The sequence below is a fragment of the Phalacrocorax aristotelis genome, chromosome Z (genome assembly GCF_949628215.1).
Source record: "Phalacrocorax aristotelis chromosome Z, bGulAri2.1, whole genome shotgun sequence".
NCBI classification, from domain to species: domain Eukaryota; kingdom Metazoa; phylum Chordata; class Aves; order Suliformes; family Phalacrocoracidae; genus Phalacrocorax; species Phalacrocorax aristotelis.
This window is the reverse complement of record NC_134311.1, coordinates 46,294,132-46,321,646: the sequence shown is the minus strand read 5'-3', so window position 1 is coordinate 46,321,646 and position 27,515 is coordinate 46,294,132. Positions and strand designations below refer to the sequence as shown.

The window sequence follows — 27,515 nt, the reverse complement described above, 5'->3', positions numbered from 1 at the left end:
CGTGTGTCTTGTCATATTTTCTTCAGCTGCTAATTGTCTGGACTGAGAGATTTTAAACAGCCACAGCTTGGGAAAAGCGAAACCCATCTAAGTGACTATCACAGCCCGTCAGCTTCATGCTGCCGGGTAAAATTTTCCAGGGGAAGTGCTCTTCTGATAGTTCCTGCGTCTCTAAGTCACCCTCCCTCCCCCTTTCCCCACCACACACACTCCCCTTGAGGCCTGAATGCACTTGTGGCAATAAAACATTCATGCGACTTGGAATTTTAACACAATGCCATTTCCCTAGTTTAACCTGAAAGGAATGCACTAGTCACAACAGACTACATCATCCTGCCATTAAGTCCTGCCAAGGAACCGCTTTTTTGGCTGTGCTGGGCCAGCTCTGACGGGAAAGGAGTACACAGACCCACACACAGAGCACAGAGGGGCCACCTCTGCTTCCTCAGCCTTATCCAGCAACACCCTGCTCTTAACCATGACCCCTGGCCTGTTTCAGTGCTGTGACAGCCCTGTGATGCATGTGTCACTTCAGAACTTCTGCAGAGTCACAACACTGAGCAGGCAATTCCAGCATTTCACTGACTTGCTGCTCTGTCTCAACAGGCACTTGATCATCTGCCAGAGGGTGGCTGGGTATTTTTTTTCTCTCTCTTTTTTTTTTTTTTAACATTTTCCAGCGTTTTTTTTAAACATATACACTATTGTTACTGTTGAATGTTCTCGGTTTAAATCCAAAGACCTTTCCTCCACCTATATACCCTCCCCCCATACAAATAAAAAACAGGAAAAAAAACCCCAAATCCAACCTTTCCAATTGCCTGTGGTAATTAGATTATGATTACTGACAGAAGAGTTTGCTTAGGGGACTAGTTACCAAAGCTACCAGCACTTTGGTATTCTAGTGGCATTTTATTTTTTCTGTAATTAAAGAAAAGGAGAAGAAAAAGCAGAATTATTTCCTTGATGATTTACAAAGAATGCTGATGAGAAAAGGAAAACATTAAGTGTCTAATTTGCCCTCTGTTAACCCTTTTGTGTAATGACAGGATTGCTGCAAATACAAATCAGAAGTTCAGGAGAACCATGTACAAGAAGTGTTCACCTGTCATTTTGATTCTTTAAACTATGAGCACAGATTTCTGAGATGTGAGTTTACTTACTTTGTCTTGTTCTGAGTGACAAGCAGCACAGCCAACTTCACTTTAAAGAATTTTGGTGCTCCTTGCCCTTCTTCACTACTCGCTTTAATTTGTCTGCAGCTGAATTACCTTTGATTTAAATGGACGGAGTACACTGAACAAACAGGCAAATAAACATTTTCAAAGAACTGGAAATACACCCTCAGCTATTTTGGTACTTGAATTAAAAAGGGAACCAGTACCAACTGTCCTTGTGTCCTTGTTCTGTCCCTTATGCAGTCATTACAGATGTCTGTAAACCAAATTAGGAGATAAAAGCACTCCTAGTTCTGCAGAACACAACATTGATTGCAACTCATGAGAGTTGACTAGCACTCCCTCATGACTGATTATTGTGTTACTGTAATTATCGACATGCCATTGTGGTTCCATATATGCTTTACAGAAAGACCCAAGAGGATAGGTCCGTCTGCCCAAGGAGTTTACAAAGGGAATGACACATTACCATGTGAGCAACAAATATAGGGTGCAAACAGAAGAGAGACAGGAGAAAGAGGCTACCACATCTGAAAGCCCAGGAGATGTGCTTTAGTTAGATAACACCTTGTTCTTAAGTCATAACATCTGGAGCCATATCACCACATGTAATCACCCAGAGGTCAGGGGAAATAAGCACAGGTTAGAAAGATACTCCATCAATACACAACAACATCCAAGAGCTGTATTTCAAAATGCACAACAGATTAACAGATCTGTTGATGAAGAATGCCTTGTGTCATTGGCATTGAAAATAATTTTTCTGTGCTTTTTCCATTGAGAGTCATATTTCCACATTGCAAAAGAAAGCAGCAGTTCCTCTGGACTCCAGGTTCGTCTGACTAGTGAGTATGTTTTGAGGAAACTGAAGCTTGATTCTCTGTTTTCTAGAACAACAGATTTTAGAAATGCCAAAGCAGCCACAGTGAACAGTGGTTAGTATCACATACTTCAGAGAAAGAAATCCAATGTTGGGCAAATAGGGGCTAGGCTGCCCACAGAACAGACTTTTTATAACCTCCACCCTGTTACGGATTAGTTTATGGCATGATGTGAAGATGTAGATAATCTGGGGGGAAAGCTGAAGTTTTGCAAATGATGTTCTGGTGTCCGAATTTCCTGCTGGTTATAGCAAATAATCTTGACTTTTCATTTAAATTACAATTAGTACTTGTGTTCAGCGATAAGGAAGGAAAAGGAGTGCTTCCTTACACATACAAAATATTTTTCAGTATGCTTGGCTATACAAAGTCAAGTTTGCTTTATGTTTACAATTAATATGTAACACAGTGGTGTAAATGTTCAGTGTGAAGAATTGCATTTGGAGCAAAGACAAAAGTTAAGTAAGCATATATGCAACCAAAGTTGTTCCATTGCTGAAGGCAAACAACACTTTAAATTTAGGCTATGGATGATAATAGACTCACTCAGAACACAAAGTTCCCAGAAACTGTTTTTCTGTTCTGAAAAACCTGACCTTGTTGCTAAAAATCCATAGTTGTTCTTTTAAAGGTACTCTTGCATTTCAGAAAATTTTCACCATCTAAATGACCCAAATCCATGAATTATAAAAGAACTGGCATCTTTTTAAAGGCCTAGTATTAATTATACCTAGAATAAATGTGAATGTATTCAGCATTTATATACAAGGCCGTAGAGGTTATGAACCTATACCTGCGACCTCAATATGTATGTGGCCCAGGCTTTCTAGTGCTCAATTTGACCTGCCTGTGCTGATAATTACTTCTCTTCATTTAACAGTGTTTCTTCTCATTCAGTCTTTCTGATAAGGAGCAACTAGTAATTTCTACTAAATTCTGCTTTATACTACTCTGTTGAGTCTTTCCTAATGGTCTTATACCTAAATGAAAAATCCCCAATCTCCCTTCTATCAAAATAATCTATTAACAGTTCACCATAGTAGACTAGTCAGGTAGAGAGACTGCCTTATTGTATCATATGCATTCAAAAAAAGGAGAATAAGCAGCAGATAGTGTTTTGCATTTACCTCCACTTTATACAGCTCTTTTGTATCATACCCATTCAAAAAAGCAGGAAAACAACCAATACTTAGAGTATACTTTGGAGTAAAATTTACTTGAGGGGTGGCAGAGTTTAGACTCCTCTTGTGACAAAACTGTCTTTGACACTGGGTTGAAATATATACCCAGAAAATCTAGAGTACCAATAGAGAACCTTGTTTTTTGATTTATGGATGCTTAAAAATTTTCTTACGGTGGAATGGACATCTTTAGAAAACAAACTGATACAGACTACTCTCTAGGATATATGATCTGCTTCTCTTAATTGTCTTTCACAGGCAGCTTAGATACAAATCTCAAGGAGCATGTAGACTACAAATGGAGGGAACTTGGCTATGCTGCAGAGGGATCAAGAGGCCTTTCATGACTGCAGTGTTGAATACAATTTAATTCTGACTGAAGGTGCAACAATGTTATGTTTGGGACTGCTGAAGCAAGGACTCCTTTTGGTACCAGTAGCACTATCATCACTGCAACACATATTAGGAAACATATACACAGCACAAGCTGATGGGTTTCTAGGGCATAGCTGAGAACATATATCAGTGGTGACACACCTTAGAGTTCCAGTCATATTTCTTGCTTTCAGTTCAGATGGGTGCTCTCATGGACTGACTTTGATACAACTTAAACATCACTCCAGAATTAGTTGACTTTTCTATCTTAAGAGTGGTCTGCTTCCTCTTGACCTCCTAGACACCATGAAGTAATGTAAGGAAGTGCCAAGAGCCCACTAGGCTGCCAAGTCAAAACTGAATGCTTAGAGAGACACTAAATGAAGCACCATATCTATTATCTTTTTCAGGTCCTCAGAATTCTGAAGGAGTTAAAATTAATATGATGCAGGACAGGAAGGTAAGTGATATGCTTGGCTCTTCACTGCTCTACCTATTTCTGACAGCTAACAAAATGTCCAACTGGGAAAGATGAAGGATCCCCACTCATGCTCATCTCTGTGGACAAACCATCAATGGTATCCATTGCGTACATACTTCCACAGCATACCAGGCATCTTACCACTTCCTAAATATATCACAGAAGGCTTGGTTCAAGCTGTTCCAAATAATACTCAGCCTTGAGCACTTTCAACAAGAAAGAAAACACTTTGCAATCCTGCTGCATTCTTTATACCTGGGTCAGGAACAGAGGCCTTGCGTGTTATAAACTACATTTTCTTTAAGTTAATCACTTGATCCTTGGATGACCAAATGGGTGAAGTTAGCAAGCAGGTTCTAAATGTCTAGAAATTTCTGTGCTCCATTAACCTTTAATCTGCTGACAGCGTAGAAAGGACGTAGTAGAACATTAGAAAATGAACCCTGTCAATGAGAATTCTGCCCAAATAGAACATGCTGGGAAACAGAGCAATACAGAAAATAAAACCTCAGTCAACCATTTTTCTGAGAGAGGATACCTGGAGTACTGGGGGCTTGGCACAAAACCAGAGAGGGTAAGACAGTGCTCTGAAGAAAAAGAATGGACTATTTAGAACTGAAAAGTCAAAAGCCAACATTAGGTAGTACCTCTGAGCAACATAAATAATATTAATTCCTTGATGAAGGATGGACATTTAGCACCAACAAAAGTCCAGTGGAAGCTGCAAGAGAATTAACATCTGGGTGCCTGTCTGACTCCTCCCCCACAACAATAAGAATCTTTTCCTATTTAGGATTTGGAATCAATGCAGGGGCTAGTGCCAGAGGAGACAGCTGCAGAGTCCTGAGAAGGCAGCGAGTGAGTGAATTCACATCTTCAGTTAGAAGTTTTCTGGCTGCTTGTTCAGGTTCCTGTGTCTCTGGAGAAGCATCTGATATGACAGTCCTCCACTGAGGAGGCTCCACTGAGCCCCCTGAGTTCATAGGACTTGGATGCTGAGGTATCAAACGAGTACAACCCTTCTGTTCCTCCTCCTCCAAAGAGCTGGAATGAGCTGCTTATTCAGTTGCCAGGGGCTGGCTCTGGGGGCTCCCACACCACCATCTGCATGGAAGCTTTCCTAAGGGGTTGAATACAGACTTCTTCCCAGGCAGAACTAGTGGAAATATGTGTGCCTTCATATAAAAGCATAATTCTGGGAGAAACTTGCCTGTATTTGACCTGGTACCAAATGGCTGCCTGCACTGGGTAGGGCAATTGGGCACAGAAGGAAAGGCTGCTATATGAACTCCGCTATTTCCATCAGCTACCTTTCGGCTCACATCCATACAGTGCATTCAGGGAACTAAGCAGTTTGTACAAAGCCTGGCCACCAGCACTCCTCTCCTTGTTCCTCCACCATGGCACTAAAGTAAGGTCTAGAAAATTCTCTCTCAAAGCTGGGTCAATACTTGTAGGAGAATCACAAAATAATCATAGGCAGGCCTGCATCTATTTCAAACCACTAAGGGTTGTGCAACCAGATTGTGACCTGGCATTACTGACAGTCATTTCAGTAAGTAGGAGAAGAATCATTGCTACTGAATTAAGGTTTGCAATGACTAAAATGTAGAGAACGCTTTGACAAAGGAGCTGGAGTGTAACCTGTCATTCATGGTTTTTTCTTACTGCGCAACCACAGTTATGAACTAATGTCTACAAAATGTTCCTCTTACTGGGAACTTACAGTGCTCCTGGCATCTTGGGCAAAAAAAAGTAACAAAAATATGAAATAACAGAAGAATTTAATCGTGGAATACTAGCAATACCTCATATTAAATTCTCTACAGAGACAATTCAGTCCCTGTGGTTAGAAACAGGAGTGGCATCTAGAAATTCAGTTTCTGTTTTGCCATAGTACTCCAGGTAGTAACTATAGTCTCTATTTGGATGCCAGCTTCCACAAGAAATAAAGTCCTAGTACACAGAATCTTTGTAACACTCTTTTTTTTTTTCTTGAAGTGCTTTCAGATAATTTGAAAATGGGGCAGAAGCGGTTCATGATGGGTTTTTTTTTACACCCACACATGTACTTAAAATTTCTTTGGTGGAATGTATATAAATGAACCTCCAGTCCAGTGCGTATCTCTGACTCACTCTACATAAATTCAATTTCTAATGTGTCATTCATAAAAATAATAAAAGACTGAATAAAAGTGTTTATTATAAACTGCGATTTTTTTATTATTATAAGGAATGACCACTCTGGCCATGTTTATTGCCAGATTAGCTATGGTGATAGTTCATTCTCCACATTTTTTCATTCCTTTATTGTGTCCCAGTTAAATTCTAAAGTCTGTATTGACAAGACTATGTTGATTTCTGTATGACAACAGAATATGTGAGCACATCATCAACCAAGGCTTCAATTCAACCAGGGCAAGGTACAACCCTAGTGAAGATATGGAACTGAATGAGCCTGCTTAAAATCTGTGGCTGCTACAAATGCCAAATATCTTACTTTCTTTTTCTACAGCAAGATGGCACGGGTACTTCTAGCAGCTTTAATATAATCCATGGTATCACATCCCTGATATCAAAGAAGAGTTGTTACAGACTTGAACTGAATTTGGGACAAGGAAGGAGAGACCTATTTATTTTAACTGTTGGTATCAGTATTGTGAGTAGCTATGTTTGTATCTGGTCACCTCTTCCATTAGTCTTTCTGCAGATCCTTGCTCTTATTTCACCTTTTCCTCAAACAGGGTCCAGAAGCTTCTGCCAAAGCCACCACAAATTATGCCTCAGCTGACACTTGCTGTCTGAGGGCATTTATGCAGCATTCATTTCTGCCAGACCCCTAAGCTGAGTGTATCTCTTGCATGATTAAGCCGGTCTCCAATGGTTCAGAGCCCCTCTTTGCCTAAAATAATAGAAATATATCCATCTGCATACACAGTGCATCTGATGCACTTCAGCACGGTGTCTTATGTTTATGTAACATTAACACAGCAGGACACACTTGGTTTGTCCTCTGTACGCTGCAGAAAGTTACAGTGGCAATGCTGGCAATGCTCTCTGAAGAAAGTAACATGCTATTCCAAAAACATAAGAAGATCTACTGTCTTCCATTTCTACTCTTTATCTCATTGGTGGTTTCAATTAGCCTCTGACAGACCAGTTAAAAGCCAAAAGTTGTTTAATCCTCTCAACACTATGAAGCCGTATTTCTAAAACTGTTATCTACCAAAAAATATCTCAGGAATCAGGACCGATAACTCAGCTAGGACAGTATGTTAAACCTAGGTTGTTGAGTTTAGGTTTTGAATGTAAGCATCTCAAGGCAAATACTTTTTACTTTATGTTTGAAAACTGATAATAAATTTCACAAATAGCAAACAAATACTCTAGTTCTACTGTGTTGGAAGCCTAACCGATGCATAACCTTTGAAAAGATAAAATGTAAGGAGACAAGTAATTTAATCCATGCTTTCATGTAATCAAAATGTCTCATTGTGTTAATAGCAACTAAGATTTTCAGAATATGGCCTCTAATAAGTACTAAATATTATGCAATTATAAGATTATGCTCATAGATATAAACAAAATAGGTGACCAATGTGGATCGTACTCAGTTTATCTGAGATTTCAAACCCTGCTCGCATTCTGTTTCTGACACCTAGAAAAATGTATCACTTCATTCACCTGCAAGAAAAGGCTTCTTAAAAGCACTGTATCCCAAACAACAGAATTTGTCATGTTATAGAAGACAGAAAGGAAAATTTCTGTTGATTATTCCTGAAATTTCCATTATCAGAAGCACAGCATGAGAAATAAGTTACCTTAAACTCACAGCAAACAATGGTAAGAAAAAGATAATCAAAATAATGCAGGAATAATGAATGTGCAATATAAAAGAATGTCATTTCACTACTCAGCATTAGCTCTAGAAATCTGGTTCATCTATGACAAGGAACCACAGATAAAAATATGACCATTTTATTAGCCATCTTAAATGAAATGTAATGTTAATTTCATGTACATAATCTTCATTACTGCAATACACGTATTACTAGTGTAATTTAGTCAATTAGGGCATAGCTACAAATCTGTCAGGTGCCACCATGAGAAATATAAAGCATGAAGTTCCACTGAAAACATTAAAAGTAAATAGTAAGATAGACATAATAGGGATAGGCTGAGAGAGGAAAGAAAGGGTGGCAAGAGGGAAGTCTTAAAACCAGCTAATTACAATCAGAATAAAAAACCACAGTTATAAATAGCATATTTCAACAGAGACATGTAAGCACAAACTATCTTTACCCCTGTGCAGGCATTCATTACTGAACAACTAGACAATGTACTACAGACTCACATTCAGACCTAAGGTACGAAGTTTAATATTGCATTTCAACAGTGTTTCTGACTTGGCATATATTCCTTCTATTTCTTCTCTCTTTCCCTCTTGACTCAGCTGCTGTACGGAAGACCTCAGCACAACACAAATGAAATAAAAGAACAATGTGTAACTTCACTAGAGAATGAGGCTGGTAAACGCAGCCATTCACCCTTGCAGCTTCCTTCTCCCCTCCATCCCCTGCTTAATCCTTCCCCAGTCCAACCAAAAAGATTACGCACGGATGCACATGCTTATACACACACGTGCATATTGCAAGGTTTATGCAATGAGAAATATGTTAATTTACTCAGATTGGCAAGGCACATTTGGTAAGTGTATTACCTGGATTAGCTAAAATAACAGAGGGGGAAAAGCTGGGGTAAGCAGGCTGAAGCCCTGTGTGTGGCCAAGGCAGCGGGAAGCAAGGCAGAGAGAGAGAATGAACCCAACAACACAACAGTGGAACAGGCAGCTGGCCTGAGATGCTAATTCAGCGCTTTAACAAATCAATGCCACTTGAAAAGTACAATGCGAGCCCTCACTGGGTAGATGTCAGGGGACCAAGAAAATGCATTCTCAAGTATTTCACATTAAGAGGGAATAATGTGTTAATTTATAACTCTTCACCCTATACACTTGGATTATCCATCTGTGTCAGTGATTTGACTTCTTAAATTTATCAAAAACATACACAAAGGGAAGCATCTTCCGCTAAAGCATTGGGAAATAGCAATTCAGAAACAGCCTGCCCTATTTAGTTGTTGGGTAGAATGCTGGGTATTTCTTTTTTCTTTTTTCCTCTTTTTTTTTGCTTTGGACCCCTTGGTCAAATGAAGGCCTTCCTTTAGTGGTGGCTGATTGCATTAGGTACCATCTGTCAAAAGTGACACCACAGAGCAGCAAAATCTTGAATCAGCAACCTGAGATGCCACCACTGGAATTTAGTTTAAGGAAACTTAGCAAAATCCCTCTGCACACCTAGCAGAAGAGAAGCTGCTACGATTAAAACACCATTTTAAATGCCAGCTGAGACCTACAGACACTACCTATTGAAATACAAAGGAAATGAGGCTGTGGGGGGAGAATTAAGTTCGTTTTATTTTGGGATGGTTTGTATGTATGAGGACTTTTCACACAAACTTGAAGTAGAACAGTAGTAGGAAAAGCATTACTGATTGTCCTGAGGTCAGATCCTTGAAACTGTTTCTTAACAAAAACTGTGTTTGTTTTAGTTATAAAGACAGCACTGTTTCATATGCATAGAGAATCAAATGTCAGTCCAGAAAACACTAATCAAACCTAAATTGCTTTTGTTTGGGAAACGTGTCTGTTTCACAGTTTAACCCTTATTGGCTAACCTTGCATTCATTTGAAGTGTCAAGTTACCTGCATGAAAATGAAGTCTGTTTTACGTCTATTGAACACGTACGGCACGGACAGTGGCAATGTACCTTGCCATGTAAATATCTTCATCATAATGCAGAGGAGCAAAATCCAAAGGAGCAATAGGGAGAATGTCTCATAATTAGGATCATCTCAGTAATACTTAATGCAAAGATCCAGTGCTTACTGACCAGCTTCAAAGTTATCCATCTGTGGGTTAGATATTAACAAACAAAACAAAATTTAGGGAGAGCAAATAATTTCTAAGAATTCCTGGAAAGCATAAGTGGCTTTTGCCATTTTACATTAAATTAAAAAGGCATGGACAACTTCTAGGTGCTTGTATAATTGCCACTTCCATTTCACTGTATTTGTCCTACACAATGCCTACATTGTTGTAGGACATTTTTTTTAGTCAATTATAAAATTGCAATAGAAACAGACGCTCTCTTATTTTCAGAACATTCATATGTAAATAATATGCTGATGAATGGAAATGAGATGCTACAGATGATACGTAAGTATCCACATCTCGTAAAAGTAAATGCTACTTCACTTAAACAGACTTCACTACTACTGCTTCTGCCATCCCCTGCTTCCCTAGTACAGGCAGGTACAACTTAAGATGAGGGTAGGTGGCCTTTCAGGGGGTTTCTGATGGCTGTGAAATTAACCTGGAGAAACACACAAGCTGGAAAATAAATCTGGTTTTGACAGGGAAGTGTTTAATAATTTCATGCTTTCACATGAGGGCTTTGTCTTTTTTATTTTTTTTAAAAACAAAGACCTTGGAAATATGTATTTTCTTTTACATAAAGAATGCAAAATTATATTATTTCAAAATGGGTCATCCCTTACAGATTATTTCGTATTTCTGGCACCATGCACCTTTTCTCCTTCTTTTCGCATGAAACCTTATGAAGGATATAGCATGCATGCTTCACAGGCTTGTTTAAAACCCTAAAGAATCCTGAGGGGGCCTTTAGGTCTGTTTATTAATTATAACCTAGAAAGGTACCACATATGTGCACTGATTGCAGAAAGTCTGTATCCTAGCCTCACACAAATTCCTATCCCTGTCTGTCCCATCCAGACTTCTCCCTAATATAAACTATCTATTCTTATCATTATAGTATATTTAATCCCCCTCTGCTACTCCCCCCCCCCCCCCCCCGGACTCACCTAAGGGGTTAAAAGACTAGAGTACATTTGTGACTTGTCAGTGACATATAATACCCAGGTCCTTCATGCAATCAACTTTTACTTGACATGTATTTGCTCATCACAGGACCCGCATTACTACTGGGAAAATGAAGAAAAACCTAAATTAACACTTGACATTCAATATGGTCAAGTCCTTAATTGGCTGGGCTTCCTGAGAAAGCAATTTTCTATTCCCCAAACTGTTCGTGTGTCATGTGTGGAGTGCAGCTCTTGGCCATCACTGCTGTCCCTCGCTCACTCTAATGAGAGCAGATGAATTAGTGCTACGTGACACGATTTTAGCAAGGCTCCCTCCTTCCCTCCCCCCAGTCCTTTTCCTCTGTTAGTGACAGCTGTGTGGCAGGGGGGTGGGGACAAGGACACTATGAAGTGCCAGTTCAAATAGTTCTGTGAAGACTGAATATTTTTGAAATACGAAATGTTTTCTTGATATTCCCAGAACCTTGCAATTTAAAAGTAATAGGTAGGGAGAAGGAGATGCAGCAGTATAAAGATACAAGAAATTAGCTGAGTTTCGCTGGATACAAATTAACTTCTAGCATTTCTCCCATCCCTCTATTAACCTGTAGCAATCTAATTAAAATGGAAATTTCCTACACTGGAAAAGTAGTTTAAAAATGGTTATAGAGTCACTAGATGAATTTGAAAATATTTTTTGTGTGTGTGTGTATTTCATGTAAATAAAATATCACTTCTACAGCGCGCTTCCCGATGTGACAAAGATCATGTACTACAAAAGAATGTTCATGCGTCCTGTTCGGAAAAGACAACCATTGCATTCAGTCTGGTTTTAGTATACAGGAAATTTCTTTCATCCAGGATGGTACTACCCACTTTCCAATATAATGTTAAATTCTAATAATGGTTAAATATTTGAACACCAATGGAAATCCCATAAGGAGCTCAAGTCTTCCCCAAGTGTTTGACAACTGATGGGAGAATGCAATTTGTATCACTAACATAATAAAAAAAATGAAAGCAACATAAATAACTGGAGTTTCAGCTGATATCGAAGATAATAAATCAGGAAGAACAGAGACTAAAGAAGCAGGATATTCAAAATAGTTAAATTAAATTGCCTACGAAAAAAAGAATGAACTATATACATACCTGAACATTTTTTATTGAAAATGCACAAATGACTACAAAATAATTTCCAGTAGACAGCTCTATCTGGTCATATGGTTTCACTTGACTTCTTGTACGTAACAGAAGAAGTAACATGTATGTCATGTATTGTGAATTAACTTTAAAAAAGTCTGGCATTACACAATCAATTTAAGCAAAAAATTGTATGAGTTATCTTAACAGTATAGCTGAAGTTGCCTCAGGAAGAGTCCTTGTCACAGATAAAAAACAAGTAGCTTTGCAATTTGCAAGTTACATCTCCAAATCTGAGCCTGGCCTTGTACTGTTACATTACTTCAGTAATATAACAAGTGTGGACTGTTAGTTATGAGGCAAAAGAATGACAACATTTTTGCTGTAAAACACATTGACAAACATGCACTACCCCAAACAGAAAGGAGATTTTTCACTGTATGTTTCTGCAACTATGGCAAAGATGTGCAGCTTTTTGTGGCTATTGTTGTAAATAAAGTGTCAACAGAGTTTAAAGACTTGGATTTTCCTATTTGCTTTTAAAACACCCTTTTGTTATTTCAGTGTTTTCAAGCTACACAGAAGAAACACATACAGCTTTGGCCAATAGAATTTCTAGACGACTTTAAATGTTCCTGTTTCTCAGCTGCTAAAATAAGCCCTCAAAACACAATAAAGCTCCAAAAGGCAACTGTGATCGAAAATTAAGATATCAGTCAATCTCACTGTTACATCTTCACACAAAAGCACCCCACCAAACTGAATGAGACTGCAGGTCATACCTGTATCAGCAGAATGCTGAACTCCATTGCACTTCACTGACAAGAAAGAACTCCACGTTTGAAGCACTTGGTGAGGAGAGAAATGGTTAAGGTTTTCTTTTAAAACAAACCCAAACTTTAGTCCTATAATTTTTTTCCAGTAACAAGTACTGTAGCAGAAGCATCCTCAAGAAACAAAGGGGCATAGTGATCTAGCTAATAGTGTTGTGGTGACCTTTGAGACACTGACTAGTCCGTCAAGCACCATCTGCAATATGTACAGCATAGTTAAGAGAAGCATTATTAACTGGCCTAGAAACTGAAGAGCCATTTCAGTCTTAAAAAGAATATGAACTGAATTCACTGAACTTGTACAGCTTGAGCTTCTGAGTGCTGCTAGTTAAGAAAGCCTTCTACTTCACCAGATAGGATCAAAGGATTATGTTGAATATATGGCACCTCTCATCTTAAATTCATCCTGAGTTTTGGAAAACTAAAATCAAAGAAACACTGTACCACAAATCACCTTTACTATCAGCAAGACCACCTCTGCTAACAGATCATGGATACAGTAAAGTTCCTAGGAAACACAGGACTACTACCTAATGAAACTGGAAGACATGCATTAAAAAGGCTTAGGTTTTCCTAAAAATATTAGTTCTCCTTGGTGTAACATATGCACCACCAGCATCCTGATCCAGCATCCTCAGATTTTAATCATGCGCCCTTTTTCACATCGCTGGATGAGAAGTAGAAATGACAGAAAATAATGGGTCAGAAGAACTACTTGCTGCTAAACTGGAAAGCTCCTTTCCTCACTGCCTACAGTAAAACAGCCCATTAAGAGTTGCTTTTTGATTAAAAACAAGTAAGTAATTTCAACTATGGCAAAATGACATGTTTTAACTTGACATTTTGTTAAGGATGAGTACCCTGCAAAGCTCATAAAAGAGTGAAGAGATTCAGTGGAACATTAAGATTTACTTTATATACCCAATGCCACTGTCACTCCTGTGCAAAACACGTCAACCCGGAAATATCTGACTCAACAGCCCTAAGGTTATTTAGAATAGAAAGTGAGATTTTTACATGTTTCACTTTGATGCCATGAGAGCAGCTGCATTAAGTTCTCTCCGTGGTTTTCAAAACCCAAATAAAATGCTTGCTCTGTGTTTTAAAAGTTACTGTGCAAATGTGTGCCACCCACCCAGTCTGTAATAGCTTACATTCACCATTTTCAGAAAAGATAAACACAGCAGAAAAGGAAATGATAATATAAAAACAGCCTGGCACGTGAAATGAGGAAAAGCATTGTAGACTATCTGGCAATACAAAGCACACAAATGTTATTTTGTGAAAATTAATAGCATCTGATATTATACTCCTGTCCCAGTACTCTCCCCCAACCCCATGCCCAAATTAAAGGTATTTTATCTAGTTCCCAGTTGAGAGGTTGCTAAAAGTGGTAAGTCACAGCTGTGTTGACACTGAACTTCTTGAACACGGAATACCGACGTCACACTGACACACTTTGCAGATGCTTCGTTACAAGCAGCACCAGTCACTTGATTTCAAATACCTAACCTAGCTGTGAAACAAACTGTTAATCTCCAGCCTCTTCTCCAGTTAAAGTCTTCTTTACAGTTCTGGAAACACACCAACACCTTATTATGTTTATGCTAAACTTATCTGCATTTTGATTGGAATTTGACAGTGACCAGTGGTTCAACTCAGTGGTACCTCAGACAGTGCCGAGAACAGGCCCCACTTACTCATAGTTTTAACGAGCTGCTTGTTCTTTTTTTGTTCCCACAAAAATCTGTAACACAGTGACCTGCAATTTAAAATACAAACTAATTAACTACCCATTCTGTTGAAAATTTTTGATATAATATTGATATCTGAATTGCCTGGAAAATTTCAGTTATGAACAGACTTTCCTTCCATTGCAACACAATAGACAAAAAAGCACTGGACATGAAATTCTGCACACAGCTAAATGATGCTTCTTTACAGCAGGTATCAGATTTTGTGTTGATACACCTTGTTTCAGAAAACTGTATTCTCATAGCACTTTTCTTCAGTCAACAAAAGTACAATTACCTATGTAGGTAGGTTTATGGCTACTATGGAATTACAGCACTGCTGCAACATCTGCACCGTAACTTCACTTCTGAAGACTGCAAGCATCCAGTTTCTGATATGCCATTTAAAATTTGTGCTGGAGCTAGAAGTGTTGGCTTCGACAACTTGCAAAAGCCAATGACCAAATTTAGTACTTGAATCATGACTTTAATAATTACAGCAACTTCTGAGGTTTTACATTCACAAAGACATTTTCTAGGCTAAAGCTATCTAACATGAAAATGCTGACTTCTGCCTCATATTCTGAGTAGTTTTATGATAGTCAGTGAGTATCATGTGTAAAACTTACTGCAAAGCTATAGCAGCACTACATTTCTTAGAAAGCTGACCAGCAGCCATATTTCACCCCAGTTAGAAGGCAGGAACCATGTTTCTCCTAACTGTATTACAATAAGCCGACTCAAAGGCCTACACTGAAATTCAGCTAGGATTTTTTAAACCCTTACTTTATTTTTTGATATTTTAAACTATGGGGTTTTGTACGTTCTTGGGGCCATGGATGCCTACATTTTTAGATGCCAATTTCCATATCTACATTATGGCAGCAGCAGCAGAAATATCCTGAATTCCGATCCAGAGAATATAATGGATAAGAGCAATATTAAAAAAAAATAATTAATGAACATATTTTATTTGGCACCATGGAACCAGTGACGGTTTTGCAGTTCTTTTCAGTGAGTCTCAGAGAGCATAAATGGTTTAACAATGGATATTATTCATAATTCAAAATAAGAATCCTTATCAATCAGTGGAATACTTAAAAATATGAAGAGAAGCTATGTACACTAGATACCTGAAATGATTACAGATAGTATCACAAAAATCCATTTAGAGTACGTAAAGTAAGATAAAAGTACTTTTAAAGATGAAATTATTTAGAACTCAGATCATTTTAAGGTCCACACCTTCAAGAGAAATACTTTTCAGATGGACTGCTATAATTTTCTACAGATATGTCTGGACAGTGTGGTACAGTGGTTACATAGATACATTATTCATGTACTTGACTCATTTAAAAATTATTTACAAGGATGCACTATTATGGTAATGTGGATTTTTTTCATGATGACTGGGGTGTGTTATGACCCTAATTCAAAGGAGGAAGAGAGAAGGGGTTACAGGATTCATAAAAAGCATGTAGACGAGACTCAGACTGGCATACAGTGTGTGATAAAAATCAAATATGGAACATAATGGGACATATGGAAACATATCGTTCGTGCAGGGAAGGATGAATCACAAGTTCACAGCTGGAATTTATGTGGATCCTTATTTAGTGGAGCATCTGTAGCCACTGTTTAGCTACATTCCCACATCAACAACAAAACAGTGCCACAGAAGAGAACACATGCATCAAGCTCCAGCTGGTATCTGCGTCCACCACTCCTTTCTTTTCCCTGAAGCCACATTTAGACAGTTTTCTTTTTACAGTTTGTGGGTGTAAAAACATGCATATGCAAGTCAGTGGATAGAATCAAAATGCCACACCTGACCACTGCTGAATTTTAGAAGGGATGGTATAGAAGGGATAGGTTCAGAGAAAAAAACCCAGTCATTTAAAATCAGTCTCATGTCTATAGCTGTACTTTATGCATTTTACATATTTACATACAAGTTATGAAAGTTTTATTTCAGTTTGGTATCACTAAAAAAGGTCTTTAAAAATGCAAATTGAAAAATAATAGAAAACATTATTTATATAGCTCTATTTGGAGAAAACCAAATTTCAACTTCATAATTATAAAAATGCATATGCAATGACTTGTTTTAACATTTTCATACCTGACTTTTAGCTTCGCAACATTAGCAAAAGCTAAATAAGAATGTGGAAGAATACGTCAATTAATGTCTAAGCAACCTTAGACATAAATAGATACTTAAATAGATACATAATAGATAGATACATAAATACCAGCTAAAGATGTTTAAAGAGGGGTAAGTTTTGTTTTGGGGATATGTGATGTTGTTTTACTCTTAAGATCATTGCAGTCCACGCTATGAGTCAAATTCTGAAAGATTTTGTTAATGAAGACATAGATTAATGAAATATAAATTTTTATTCAAAAACAGAATTGCATTTTAAAGTAAAAAATGCCCAGCACTGAGTTATCAGAGGATTTTTTTAAACAGCTAGCACATACCACACAGTTTCTCTTAAACATGTAATTAAAATTTTCGAGAACACAGATGCTAAAGGTCATACTTCTACAAATATTGCATTATTTGAAACTAGAGTACAATGCTCTAATCCTTTCCCAAAATTTTACCTCTACAATTATTTCTTCACTTAATATGTATTTTAGATGTGTTCCATCATGGAACAAGCAAAACATGAATCACCTCTTCCTGAGGAAAGACTATAGGAAAACCCCTCAGACCAGTTTTGTGATTACAGACTATAGTTGTATTGATAGCAGTGAGAACAGGGCTAGGCACTTAGAAATAAAATTTTCTGGTGTGGTATTCTTCTTCCACAGAAATTTTTTGTATCAGCGGAAGAGTTTCAGAATCCTTGGGTTTGACCTGTAATAGTGTACTGACAGGCTGACTCCCTCAAACAAGCTTTCACAACAGAAAAAATATAGAAATTCTTTTAAATAAATTGTCAAGTAAGTCTGGTGATGTAGGAAGTTCACTAACGATTTTTACTGTTGTCTGAACATTTTCCATGTTCTTGGTTGTGTTCTAAAACCCAGCTTTTACTTCTCTTCTAGGACCATCAGACTGAGAAGGCACTAATGATACTACCCTCATTAACAAGAAAATACACCAGTATGTATCTACTTCAATTTTTCCTCATTTTTTAAGGAAAATAAAACAAAAAATGCCACTTTTCAATAAGTGTGGTGCCAAAACTGGAAAATTAGCGTTTTCCTTGGAATGAAAATTCACTTATCATGAGATTCTACATTTGTCAAGTTCTAGTAAATAACATATCTATGATTTGTTAAAAACTAAATATTACAGCTCATGCAACCAATTTTATTTTTAAATATTTAAAGGAAGACAATGTCTTCAGAATGCTACACCAAAAAGTAAAAAAACAATACTCATTTCCATGTGAATTAAAATGTTTCAGTTGTCTTTCTTATTTATCCCTGCAGAGAGAAATCAAGATCTCATTGGATTTCAGACCCCTATTGGAGGTCTTGCAAAATAATGTAATAATATTCTATTTAAATTACTTTGTCTTTTGTGTTTAAAATAATTTTGTATTCTAGGAAAAAGGGAAGCAAAGTTGGAAGAAATTGAAAATTATACATGGTACAAGACAATCACAGTCAGCCATATATACTTACTGTAAAGCAGTGTTTACTATTCAGCTGTCACTATTCTAGTAGAAATCCAACTTTTTTTTTAAAGTAGAATTATAAGAAAATGTAATAATTAAAATCTATGATAATTAGATCCTTTGTCAGACAGATGTCATAACTTATTTCTATAATGAACAAAAACATACATGGTGAGTAGAGGGTTTTTTTCACACAGAAATTGATCGATAGCGTCCCAGTTAAAATTTATTTGCCTTAAAACAATCTGACCATTCTTCCTCGTCCCATCTCTCTCTTCACCCCCCTGCCCTGAATTGAACTTTAACATTGCATTAACCATAGACTGGTGGATAGGAGGATCTATTAAAATTAGTAACTCACTCTGTAAGGTACCTGTCTTGCAGTATGCTCCACCTGCAATGAAGTCAATGTTTTGGACTGCTGTCTGCTGCTGTAACCAGTTCTCTCCCAGATGTGAATGAAACTGTGCATGTATTTTATGTTTTTATGAAAATTATGGCTTTGGAGAGGTCATGCCTCAACATGATTTAAATAATAAGCAGCCAATCTGTGATATAAAGAACATATTTATAATCATCAATCACCTCTTAGATTGTTACATTGTTTGCAGAACATTATAAAAACCATTAAGTATTGGGCATTTCTTTATGGCATTCTGCATAAATATGCAGCAAAGCATATGAATAAATCTCTTTTTGGAGAAGCTTGTATAAAGAGCACTTCTGCTGTCATTAAGGACACCAGCAGCTAAAGAGTGAGCTGTTTCATGAAACTGTTTGTACACCAATGTTTGATTTACACTTGAGGGATATGGGAATTTAGAAAACGGATTTTTGTTTAAGGCTTTGAAAGCTAGAAAAAACCCACCCCACACCCTGAAAAATCTCCATAAATTAATTACATTATTTGATCTTGAACAAAAAAATAGAACCCTTACAATTTGTATCACAAATTATAAAGTTCTTATACAGCTGTTATGTTTTTCCTGGTTTAAAAATATAAGCCAGAAGTTGTTTTGGCTTTTCATGCCTGCCTTCTACAATCCCTTCTTCCGTGCATTCTAATTTAAAAGAAAAACTAATATTAGATGAAGCAACACATAATTTGACAGCCTACCAGTGAAATTCTGGCAGGATCAATAAAATGAGGGCTTGCAGGAGTCCCAGATGAGGAACACTTTCATGAATGCCTCCATTGTGTAAACTCTCCGTATATCCTGCCTCCAAATGACAGTCATATGCCACCAGCTGCAGGAGGCATTCCAGCAATGTCAACTGCTGTGGGGCATTAAGACAGAGTACATGAGTGGGTACTTCTTTGTATTTTTCCCTGGCTAGAGTGAGGGCTGTCATGCTTAACTCATTTAAGTGTTATTTTTCTACAGACTATGGTGTTTATTTAGAAATGTAAGAAAATATATAATTAAAGCCTTGCTAATGGAGCTCCTCATTTTAATAGTAGTTTTATTATATAAAGCCAGCTGGAAGTAATTATTTTTTTCCTTGCATACTCTTCATTAGTTTGTACCTCCCTCCTCCCCAAGATATCTATTTCAGATGTTCTTATCAAATTTATGTATTTTAAAATGTAAACTGTCCAGGGAACAAACAGACACTAAAAGTTACAATAGGAAATGTGAAAACTCCTATGTCCACTACCCAGCAAAACAGCTGTCACCACTTGTGAGGAGAATGTTCTCCTATGAACTCTATTTTACAGATTGCCATAAAATTTAAGTTTTAGAGAATTCCTGCAAGAAAAAATACTTGTCACATTTTTAATTAAGAACTAAGTCTGAACACAGTGATACAGGTTTGTTGTTTTAATTGTTTTTAAACAACTCACTGATGCCCAAGCTGATTATTTTTTGTCTGCTAGGTCTGTATAGAAAAAAAAGTGTGCAAGCATTCTATGAGTTTAATTTTCCCATTTTTCTGGATATTTATTTTTTTCAAATAAATACAAAGCTCACATTTTAGATACAGGAATACAAATATATTGAGAGATCCTTTTTAAATATTAGCAATGCCTTGGTTAAGAAATTGTACAAAGTAGAGATCAAACTGAGACGCTTTTCAGCACCTTCTATGTGATAAGCCAGGGCATCACACATTTTTATCATGCTTTTGCACACAGGCACACTGAAACACAAAACACTGAGCTCTTTGCATGTCAGCACCTACATTCAACCATCCCTGGAAGGGATGCTTCTCCTCTCTGCCCCTCATCTCCTCCTATAGTCCCATATAATGAAGAGTCTTTTAAATACTCAATTACTACCAAAAAGAGATTTTCTTTTAATATATGTTCATATATATATACAGAGGAAAAAAAACTGAGGGAAAGAAAATGAGGAAAGGCATAAATAAATAAAGGATATCAATAATGATCTATCATAAAATGACATTTTGCCGTTGTACTTCCGCAGGAGCCGCAAGATCTCACAAGACATCCCTCTGAAAGCAGCAATAAAATTGCAGTACAGTACCCAAGTTCTTGTATTCTGTTCAGGCAAAGGGCAATGAATATGCTAAGAGGAATTCAATCTGCATTAAAAAATCTGACAATAACATCTTCAGGTTTGTTGGGTGTTTTTTTTTTCTTAATGAGAAAACAAAGAAGATAGAACATTTGGGAAGTCAATTTTTTATGTAAATGAGAGTAACTCCTCTCAAAATGCTACTTTATTGATTAAATTACCTTTTATCTTACTGTGTTGCTACTTTTCCTGTGGAGTCTTGTGGAGTCTTGCAAACATTTCTCCTCCAATTTATTTTCACATTGAATTACACTCCCCAAATTTCATTTTGAGATTTCTAGTGCAGTAAATTCAAAACTTCATAGGCAAACTGGAAGCAACCATCATTTTGCACTGCCTTCCAGGGTAACCCATGAAAAACTGAGTTTTCAGGAACTAAAACATAAAATCATACAGAGGCCCATAATGTCTAGAAGCTCAGACCTGACCAGATACTTTAACAGAGAACCAGGTTTAATTTCTGTATTGTGATAAAACAGGAAGCCACGTTTAGATTTCTTTAAGAAAGTGCAACGTCTAACCTTTTTTTTTTCCAAATTACGTTCATCTCCTTAGTGTCTAAATAATAGAAAGGATTAAAATACACAAGAGCAACTTTCTTTACCACTGTAGAATCTTGCCTTGCAAAATACCTGCACATTTACCTTCATAAAAGTTACATGCCTACAGAAGGCTTACAGAATTGAACTCACTCTGAAGGCTAATACACTGCTATCTGTAACTCTGTACCTAAACTATATGCTGTCCTTGATGCATGACAGGGCCTCCAATGACATGAATGGAAAACACATGCTTGGATCATGGTGAGATATGATCCTTTATATTCTATTTTCCTCTCACTGGTACACACCAAATGTTGAATTGTTCATCTGAAAAGTACTACATTGTATGACATTTTCATTCAAATGAAAGTATTGCATTTTAAAGGTAGTGATCTTAAAGAAATACACTATGGAATGCATGGGCAAAATACTTATGCAGGGAATCAGCTAATCTATCTCCTTCCCTGGAATTCTGGTTAAATAAAGTTTATAAAGAACCATGACAAATAAAGAAATTGTGTTCATCAGATGTGTCTCACTCTTCCCTGAGTTGTTAAAAATTACTGAGAAAAAGAAAAGCAATTAAAGCTCTTTCCAACATTAGTCACAGCAGGCATCACAAAATCCCAGGCACATTTACCATGCTACTCAAATTCTTCTCAAAGGGGCATATTCCAAAATGCACAGGTAGGCAGCCTGCAGCACTGATCTCTACTGATGTATTTGTGTTGTGGTCCATTTCCAAATAAACATAATCTCAAATATTACAGTAAGTTTACCTGCCAGTGACAGTACATTTCAGCTTTAATGACAACCCCAGTACAAATTTTCTCACTTTTCATAATGCTTCTTAAAGTATCACTTATTATTTACTTTACAAGGAGAGCTTGCTGACTTCTGTGTTGTGTACAGGAACAAATGGCAGGATCGTAATCATGTCATTTTCTCTTCTGAACTCCTGTGCTCTGTAAGTGGCAGGTGACACTCTCTCCTTTCCTTTGCACAAGTGCACAGATACGCATCATCGATAGAGGATGGGGATGCAATGGCTTCCCAAGAGAGTGAGAATAGCATCAATGGTACATTGATGGCAAGTTCACACTGATCAAAGCAATTCTGAGATGCTCACCCCCCGCCCCCCGAAAGAGATGGCCTCTCTATGACAAAATGTTATGTGACACAGCCATACAAGTGACATTGTTTTCTTTGTCAGTAAAGGAAAATAATTTAGAAAACAGTTGTCAAGTATTTCAGCAAAGGAAAGGAGGCATTAGGGCATTACTATAATGAGTGGGGTGAGCAGTAACAAAGCAACAGATGCCTGTCCATAGGCTGATGTACAGTCTCTTATTTCGTACATTTGTTAGACAGACTGATGTTAAGCTAAAGAACGGAACCTGCCTCATCGAAAAACTATATAAACACACAGATCTTCATTTAATAAAACTGCTTTTTAAGTTTACCCCTTTCTACAGGCGGACTGGGCAAAAAATAAATCCCTTAATTACAGTTTATCTAGATGCTGAAATTTTGTCATTACACTCTCTGAATTATAGTGAAAAGCTGCATTAGTGATTCTCCTTCTGAACTAAAAGATTAAGAGACAGTAACAATGGAATTCTCCCTTTCTCCCTCTTCTCTGTTCCAGCCTTCTCTTTCTTGAGCCAGTATGATTCATCACCTCCTGGGTATACTAGGAGCCCCAAGTTTGGAAATTCTTCTAAACAGCAAAGAACCATTATTCTACGAGGCAAATCCTTTTACAAAAGCACAAGCGCTATTGTTTGAGAAAAATAACTGAGCGAAGCAAGCTACACACAGCAAATGTTTTGAGCATTTCTAGTAAAAAGTAAAAGCTTTTTAAAGCTTTTGTTTCTGATTGTACTTTATGACGGCAGTTCTGTATCAGTGAACGGAGTGTTCCTTTGCAATCAGCACAGTGTCACAATGACCTGGCAAATGCGAATGCTTTCACTATCACTACAGTCCTTGCAATCTTGCCTCAGCTGTGACCCATTCACTTTTGCCCCAACTTCACTAAGATGCCTTACTCAGCATCTAATTAGTTAGGGAAGATTTGCCTTGGCTCTTAACCCTGACATAAGAGCAGGAGACTCTGCTGCTGTTATATACCAAATTTGTTCTGTCACTGCATTAATCATATCCCCATAAAACTATACATGAATAAGTAACTACTAAAATACAAAGTAGAAAAATTGAAAAGAGAAAAAATATACTTTTTAAAATGTTAAACACGAGTGCTTATTGCACAATGTATTTGAGAACATGCTTTAATATGTGCTTCAATGCTTCATGCAGATTTTACAGTTTTGTGCATACATATCTCAAAGTTAAGCAAAGATTTGACAGTGTTCTTAGCACATCATCAACTAAAATATACAATGGCACTAATATGTTCAAACACTGTACGTATATATGTGCAAGATTAATATGTATGGAGAGGAACGGGAAACATTTTGCTATGTTTAATTCTGCAAATACTGTACACAGTAAGAGAAGCTATTGAAAGGGGTATTTTATTTTTAATCACATATCATGCACATAGCCATGTATCTACCACTGCATGTACTTGTACGTCTAGTGCTACATGCCATACAAAACACCCTGTGCTTTTGTCATGTACAATATTTTCTAATGCCTCTATTCTGAGGCACATCAGAAGCAGCACAAAATTCTCAATGGGAATATTTTTAATTTGCTGAAAGTACACGAACCATTACAGTTCTAAACCATGCTTTAACAAAATAACCCAAAAAATTAAAGCAAGTTTCTGAAATGAGACAATGTAACCTGATAAAGCTTCTGAATTCATACTAGCACATGAACTTATTCATGGACAACCACAAAAAAAATTAAACCACCTGGGGTCAGCTAATCTTTAAAATGGTGTCACAAAATATATATATTGAATAAAATTGTTTGCTGATGCTTCCTGACAAAAGCAATTGTTAACTACTGTAAACTACAAAATGCATTTTACCAATGTTAATCTTCCTCCCAAAATGTTCATAATAAATCAATGTATGGAATTATAGCCTGTTGTTAATTAAGTTTGAACTCTTTTTGCATGTACACCTATATTAAAACAACAGTTATATGCTACAGTAAAAACAGTTAATTACCATTAAATTAATGTTAAAATTGCATACAACCTCTATGACCAGCAACCAGGAACATTTGAAAAGCTTTCACCTTCGATCCATTAGATATTACACTACACTCCAATTTTTAAATCCTGGTTCATAAACAGTTTATGTGCCTGTGTCTACATCAATGTTAGGAACTATCAGATTGAGGAATACAAGTACTGCTCAAAACAGGCAGTGCATGTTGCATACAGTTTAATATTTCTAGCAATATTAATGCATACTCCACATATCATAAGTATTATTTAGTTTTCCTTGGAATAAGCATGCATTTATGCAAGGAAAAAAAATTGAATTTACTGTACCATATCTCTCATGAACAGACATGTCTATATTAATATACATCATTGATTTAATTTTTAGTTTTCTTGGCTTCCCGCTCACCTATCTAGAAGTGATTTCTCTGGTGATAACTAACACATCATGCTAATGAGAGAATCTAATGTACAATAGAGAAATGTCACTACTAATAATATTTGCATGAAGTTAAATAAAGCAACTGTAAGAGAATGTCAGACAGTTGTTCTTTAATAAGATACAGTTACACAATGAAATTATGTTGTTAATTTTGTTACATCATTGAGTGAATCCTAAATTACTATATAATGATGAACAGATCCATTTATAATTCTGATATACTGCTTTTTCACTCCTGCATTGAAAAAAAGCTTCTGGAAAGGCTATTACCTTTTTATTTGAAACGGATTAAACATACTTCTTTCTTAACAAAATGGTACATAGCTGTGGCATTTTGTGTCACTGTGGGTTACAGCTATTTCTCTTACAGTCTCATTTCTGAAATGACTTAAAAGTATTTTAGAACATTACAGCCCTTAAGGTAACTGGATGAAGAAAAATGACATTTCTTATTCTGACAAATGCACAAAACATTTATGAAAGCAGACAATCACAAAAGCCTGCTTTTTTAAATCAATCAAATCCAGACCTTTTCTGTTGTTAACAACTCCTTGCCAGAACTAGAATGGGCAGTGGGTGCCCTGGACTTAACCAGATGAGCATGGAAGAGAAGCCAAGGGTTTCTGCTCATTCTCGACCTGTCACTGATCAAAGTGACCCAAAGAAGCACTCCTTTTTAAAAGTTAAGATTTATGCCCTTTGAGGTTATCAGACATTCTTCTGTATACAGAATGGGATGACCCCTTTCAAGCGAATCACACACTTTTACATGGACAAAAGGTGCATAGGCAAAACAATGCAGTCAAGTGGCCATGTCATAAACTTCTTACAGGTAATTTAGGAGACTATTCCTCTTCTCCTCTCACCCCACCAAAATCTAAATTTGCTCTGGAATGTGGAGATGCCATTTTCTTGCACTCCCATTCTCTATGAAAATAATCCAAAAATATATACCATCATACTTACTATTAATAGCCCCATCCTGTACAATCAATATTAATTTTTCTAAGACACATACAGCTCCTTTCCATAATGAAGTAGGTTTTCCTTTTATTCTGAGGAAAGTTATTCATTCCTACAGTATGCAAATAGCAGTGCAGTGTGAGTTGAGAGGTAAGAGGAGGGAGGGTTTGCAAGGTTTTGTTTTGTTCTATATCATTCTTCTTGCCATGTTCCAATCTTTGTACTAAAACCCTGCTTGAGATAAAGTTACAACTCCAAGGAAAAGTGATGGGACTCGGGGTTTGTTTGCTTCTAAAACACATGTGGAAATCCAGCATTATACTTAGAAAATTTAAAAAGTCTCTAGCATTACTGTGTATAGCTGGAAAAGTTTCATTAAACAGTTCTTTCAAACCATGCCAAACTTTGCTTGCAAGTTATGTACATTTCATAACTTCACATTATTTGTACTCATTAAAACACTTTTTCTTAAAGCATATGAAAAAATTTTAAAATACTTACATTTCTGGAAGACGGATTGAAAATAATTAACTAACAAATGGATAAAAATAGGTAACAGAAAACAATATTCAAAATTTTAGTGATTTAGAAAGAAACATTAGCACTTAGACACAAATTTACAGCTGCACTTGCACAGTCTGTGCTAACAGTCTGCGCGAGCTAGCAAGTTATAATAGCCTTAACAAATCAGAAATATAAGAGAAAATATTATCCTTAAAGAGGAGAGAAATGTGTTCAGCAAAATAACTTACCCTCCTCTTAAAAGCAAAATGAAAGAATATTTGGACTGAACATGTTTAGCACAGGATAAACAAACAAACAAAATATGACAAGGAGATTAACACACTACGCAAACACATTAAGTACAGACTTTTAAAAAATAAAACTGTTTGACATTACCATCTTTGCAGTGCTACCATGTGTGTATTTCAATGGAAGGATACACACTGATGCAGCATCTACCACACATTTAATGATTTACTATATTACTTCCCTCCTATACAGAATACAATGTGACCACGTATGTCCAACAATGTACAAAATCCAGTTAATACTCAAGAATTAGCACATTTTAAATATTATTTTAAAAAGAAAATAGAAACCAAAGAGCCTAGGTTACATGCATAGATGTTTGACTTGGTCTGATGTGCTAGTTATCTCAAATTATTTGACCCCCCTACTCATTGTGATGCTCTTTTATTTAGTTTTATTTATTTTCTTTGTCAGTGTTGAACATTTTCTACTATTCCAGAAATGACAGAGGCTAAATCTGTTGAAAAAGGTGTAATGCTAAACAGGCAATCTAATACTGTCTATGTGGTTCAATCGTCATTTACCAATTGATCTTTATCTGATCTAGTTATGTTAACTCTTTTGTGTCTGAAATGGAAAGAACCTTTTCTCCACCCAAAAAAATTTAATCTCACTACTTACTAAAAGAATACAGCAGGTGATTTGAATAACTGCTTTCCATGCTATTGCTCAATATCAGTATAACCAAATATG

General features: G+C 36.7%; 1 protein-coding gene across 10 annotated transcripts in view; it reads right to left on the bottom strand.

The window, feature by feature from the left end:
* BNC2 (basonuclin zinc finger protein 2) overlaps positions 1 to 27,515 on the bottom strand; it is a 333,471-nt gene that overhangs the window by 212,140 nt on the left and 93,816 nt on the right. The window contains exon 1 of one of the 10 annotated variants that reach the window (XM_075079234.1): positions 26,910 to 26,964. The exons of the other annotated variants lie outside the window; for them this stretch is intronic. Within the exon in view, the coding sequence (XP_074935335.1) occupies positions 26,910 to 26,912 (3 nt within the window). The 5' untranslated portion in view covers positions 26,913 to 26,964. Of the gene's footprint in view, positions 1 to 26,909; positions 26,965 to 27,515 lie in introns of those variants that run through there. 10 annotated transcript variants of the gene reach the window in all.